We start from the raw sequence: 4,937 nt of genomic DNA, 5'->3' as shown, positions 1-4,937 counted from the left end.
AAAAGATGTGGCTATGTACTGCTGGCTTGGCATGACTAAAGATCAATTCTTGCCCAGGCTCTGGTTGGACCCTGCTACCATTTGATCTTTGGGGTTATGATTACCCTTCAATCCTGAATTCCAAAAGCTATCTTCAAGATGTTAGGGTCTTGCATTATCTTTTCTACCTGGTGTGCTTATTTAGACCCCACAGTTCTCTTTAAATGCCATTGGGTTAAGATTGTGAGGAGTTTCTATATTCCTCTAAATTGATGAAGTAATGGAGCATGAAAGTAGAAATTTAAAAGAATGAAGAAGAGGGAGGGAAGGTTGGAAAGAAGAAGAAAAACAAGAGGTGAGGCAAGGAAAAGACTGAGATCGACTGAAGAGGAAGAAGAGAGAGAATGAGAAATAACATGCACAAAATCATAAACATGTGCTTAACTCAGGAACAATCTATTGGAAGCATCAATTTTGCATCTTTCAGGATAACTGTGGTTAGAGGTAATAACCAGAGAGGTTTCTGCTATCTCCTAGGCAACTGAAAGAAAAATAAAAGTACTCAAAATACCATATTATGATAGAGAATTAAGATTTGTATTCCTAAATCGTAATCTTTTCTGGGGGGGGAGAAAAAAAAACAGAATAATGACTAAAATTCTCAATATCCAAAAGTCAACAACTGAGTTTACTTACACAGGTGATCAGGTCCTTTTAAGACAAGACGAATATGTCTGCTTCCATAGGGAATACCAACCACTGTGTTGTCCACTAGAGAGAAAAAAGCAGAATCTTAAAACACATAATTTGATACAAAATTACTGATTATGTCCTTTGTAAGGCACTGATTTACAAACACCCCCAAATGACAATCTTTTAAAAATGTGTTTAAAATCTGAACACCAATATGTGGGAATCAAAATTTACACTTTCTACAAAATAAAATATGCTGAAAAAGCTGGTCACTTGCTAATTCATAGGGATCTGGCCTTTGAAAAAAATATATGAATTGTGACATATTGAAAAAAGAATTTACAAGTGTTCATTTCTAATGTTAAAACCTGATCCTGTATCCTCATATTTTAAACTGGAGCAGTTGTATAGAATTACAAAAAGAAAATAAGTTCTAATGCTCTAAAGATTTTATTATATTAAAATCTGGCTTTCCCTTGAGCAAAGTGAGTATGTTGGATGAGTACCACAGATCAGAAGGCACTATCTTGTATTTTTTTAACTTTCTAGGTCAGAAATCATGCTTTCCATTCTTTAATATCCTTCACACTATCTACAGCTAATACTATATTTTGTGAGTGTCCCATAAATGTTTACTAACATTCCCCCAACATTCCCTCTTGATTTTGAAAAATTTTAAAAATTGACTGAATTAGAGATTATTTTAGAAATTATTCAATTTTCATCCTATCTGAAAACTGAGCCACAATTCAGTGGAAGCACTCCTAAAACCTACATTTGCTAAAAAATTAGAGGAATATAACATGTATCTCAAACACATCATAGGTGTGCTCATTTAGAACTCTATTTGTGAAATGAATCCTTTATATTTGCATAGCACTGAAGAATTTCACTTTCCCCTAAACTTTACTGTTTATTCCGTCACCCCAAACTTATAATATGGGCAAAGAGGATGCTATCATTCTGATTTGATGACGAAGAAATGAGGCCTCTGAGAAGTATAATAAGTAACAGAAGGTCAAAGACCAGGAGGGCATTTCAGAAGACAACAGAAAGGCAGGCATTTTTAAACTCATCAGCATATTCAGAAACTCTGTGGGATTCTTTGTTTCCCATCTTTCCAGCATTATACATTACCATCCTATCTATCACTGGAAGAATTTCATTTGAGTAAAAGAATCCCCAAAGCTAGCCAATTTCTCTGAACCTTAACATTATCATCCTGTCTTTGGGAGAATTTAATTTCAATAAATGAATTTCAGACATTCTCTAACTTCTCTGACTCTTAGTTTCTCTGTAAAACAGTGAAACCAACACTTACTTCACAATACTACTGTTAGCAGATGTAAGTATGACTATAGACATGTATACCAAGCAGACATATAGTCTGGAACACAGTAGGTATTTTGTAAATATCATTTTATCTGTCTATTCCAAGTATCCTTAAGGACAGAGACTGAAATGCTGTTTACTTTGATGATGTTTTTAAATGCTCCAAGGCCCAGAGCTCATAGCCAGCTGAATGAGAAAGAAGAATCATATGCTCCCAATTTCTTCCCTAAAAGATTACATTTATCAAGTTTTCTACAATATTGAACATTCTACACACATTACAACCTTTTAGTTGTATTTTAATGCCAGGCACTGTTAAAGAAAAGGCTGGATTTTGGATAGCTAAGAGTTTGTGGCACAGAAACAAAATACATAAGGGGAATACAGAAAAGGAAAACAAATGTTGAGACTGGGCCCGTAGAGCTTTAAACACCTTGCATTAAGCCATGGGTATTTAAGCTTATAAAAGAAACTCAAAGCAGTTAAAACAATGGGCTTTCTAGAAATAGAAAGTCTTTGTTTATCCACAGGTCAAGTAAAGTGCAAGTAAAAGGAAAGCTCTCTGGCCCTGCAGTGCTCAGCAGTGGGCTTCTGACCCCCACATGGCTCAGCAGCCTCCCTCTTGTTCTGCTGAGAAGTGACTCACTTTCCACATGCGGGGGCATTAACCCAATTAACTCAAGCTTTTGGCTGGCACAGTCACTTTTGTACACTCCCCAAGGAAGATGGAGAAGAGCCTAGAAGGTTGTTGGGGGAAGAGGGTAGGATGGAGAGAGTAGACCAGGCAAGATGGAATGTCTCCAGATTGCCCTCTGCTCTTGCCATGTCAAAGAGAAATACGGAGAATTCGGGCTAGTGCCAACTTGAACAGTCAGCAATGCACAGCACCAGATGTAGGAAGAGTCCCCGCTTATCCTCCTATGGTTCTATAAAGGGTGAACAGACAACTGGTAGGTCATCAGGCAACTGCCAAATTGATTATTTTATTCCATAGATACTATCTGAGTGTCTCCTAGTATCAAGCTTCATGTTGTTGTTGCTAAGCCGTGTCTGAATCTTTGTGACCCCAAGGACTGAAGCACGCTAGGCTCCTCTGTTCATGGGATTTCCCAGGCTAAAATACAGGAGTAGGTTGCCATTTCCTTCCCTAGGGGATCTTCCCAACCCAGGGATCGAAGCTGCATCTCCTGCATTGCAGGCAAACTCTTTGCTGCTGAGTCACCAGGGAAGCCCACATATCAGGTACATTTCAGTGACAAAGAAGACAAACCACTCGTCCAACATTATGGTTCCTACAAAAGGGACCTAAGATAAAATATGCAGGGAAATACCACATACCATACTCCAATCATGGAAATTCCCAAGCACATTAGTTTCTTAAGATCCCTGAACCAAAGAATTCCATTTCACTCTATTTAACTAGTGTGTTCCCAATGTGTTTACCCATGGAAACTTTTTATGTATTGTCTTTTCACACTGTCGGATACATCTCAGAATATACTTTGAGATATGGTGCTCTTCACTTGGCAAAAAAGCAAGATAGGAAAAAAATTAATTTTATTTGCCACATATTGATAAAAAGCCAGTCTTTGAGTTACAGATGTATTAATAATTGTCTCATTTGATGATAAATTCTCAGTGATTAGGGATGGGTTGGAAGATTCTTCTACTTGCTGTCGAATACAGTATGGTGCACAGAGGGGTGTTTAAGAGACTGGAGAAGAGGGAGTGGAGGAAAGGGAATCCTCCTACACTGCTGTGGGAAAGGAAACTGGTGCAACCACTTTGGAGAACAGCATGGAGGTTCCTTAAAAAACTAAAAATAGAGCTTCCATATGATCCAGCAATTCCACTCCTGAGCATATAGCCAGTGAAAACCATAATTCAAAAAGATACATGCAGCTCAGTGTTCTTGAAGAAGGAAATGGCAACCCACTCCAGTATTCTTGCCTGGAGAAACCCACACACAGAGGAGCCTGGCAGACTACAGTTCATGGAGTCACAAGTGTCAGACACTACTTAGCGTCCAAATCACCACCAACTCAATGTTCATTGCAGCACTATTTACAACAGCCAAAACATGGAAGCAACCTAAATGCCTGTCAACATAGGAATTGATAAAGAAGGTTCCAATTAACAATGGACTATTACTTAGCCACAAAAAATAATGAAGTAATGCCATTTGCAGCAATATGGATGAACCCAGAGATTATCATACTAAGTGAAATAAGTCAGACAAACATCATGTGATATCACTTATATATGGAATCTTAAAAAATATACAAATGAGCTTATTTATGAAATAGAAACAGACTTACAGAAAACAAACTTATAATTACCAAAGGGGATAGCAGGTGGGGGAGAGAAATAAACTAGGAATTTGGGATTTGTATATATATATATACACATTGCTGCTGCTGCTGCTGCTAAGTCGCTTCAGTCGTGTCCGACTCTGTGCGACCCCACAGACGGCAGCCCACCAGACTTCCCCGACCCTGGGATTCTCCAGGCAAGAACACTGGAGTGGGTTGACATTTCCTTCTTCAATTCATGAAAATGGAAAGTGAAAGGGAAGTCGCTTAGTCGTGCCCGACTCTTAGTGACCCCATGGATTGCAGCCTACCAGACTCCTCTGTCCGTGGATTTTCCAGGCAAGAGTACTGGAGTGGGGTGCCATCGCCTTCTACTATATATAAGATAGATAAACAACAAGGACTATATAGCATAGGGAGCTATATTCAATATCTTGCAATAACCTATAATGCAAAATAATATGAAAAAGAATATATATGTGTGTGTGTTTGTATAACTGAATCACTTTGCTGTATACATAAAACTAACACAACACTGCAAATTAACTATACTTCAATTAAAAATGGTTAAAAAAAGACACTAGAGAATGTGTGAGAAGGCTGGTTTTATCACCTTCCTCC

The 4,937-nt window shown here is 38.1% G+C and overlaps 1 protein-coding gene across 1 annotated transcript in view; it reads right to left on the bottom strand.

The window, feature by feature from the left end:
* The window catches only part of ADAMTSL1 (ADAMTS-like 1), a 496,626-nt gene that overhangs the window by 289,823 nt on the left and 201,866 nt on the right, over nucleotides 1–4,937 (bottom strand). The window contains exon 6 of the mRNA XM_010857061.1: nucleotides 676–750. Coding sequence (XP_010855363.1) covers nucleotides 676–750 — 75 coding nt within the window. The remainder of the gene's footprint in view (nucleotides 1–675; nucleotides 751–4,937) is intronic.

The sequence above is a fragment of the Bison bison genome, unplaced genomic scaffold, assembly GCF_000754665.1.
Source record: "Bison bison bison isolate TAMUID 2011002044 unplaced genomic scaffold, Bison_UMD1.0 scf7180017864376, whole genome shotgun sequence".
Lineage (NCBI taxonomy): Eukaryota > Metazoa > Chordata > Mammalia > Artiodactyla > Bovidae > Bison > Bison bison.
The sequence above is the reverse complement of the archived record's forward strand: the minus strand, read 5'-3'. Positions and strand labels throughout refer to the sequence as shown.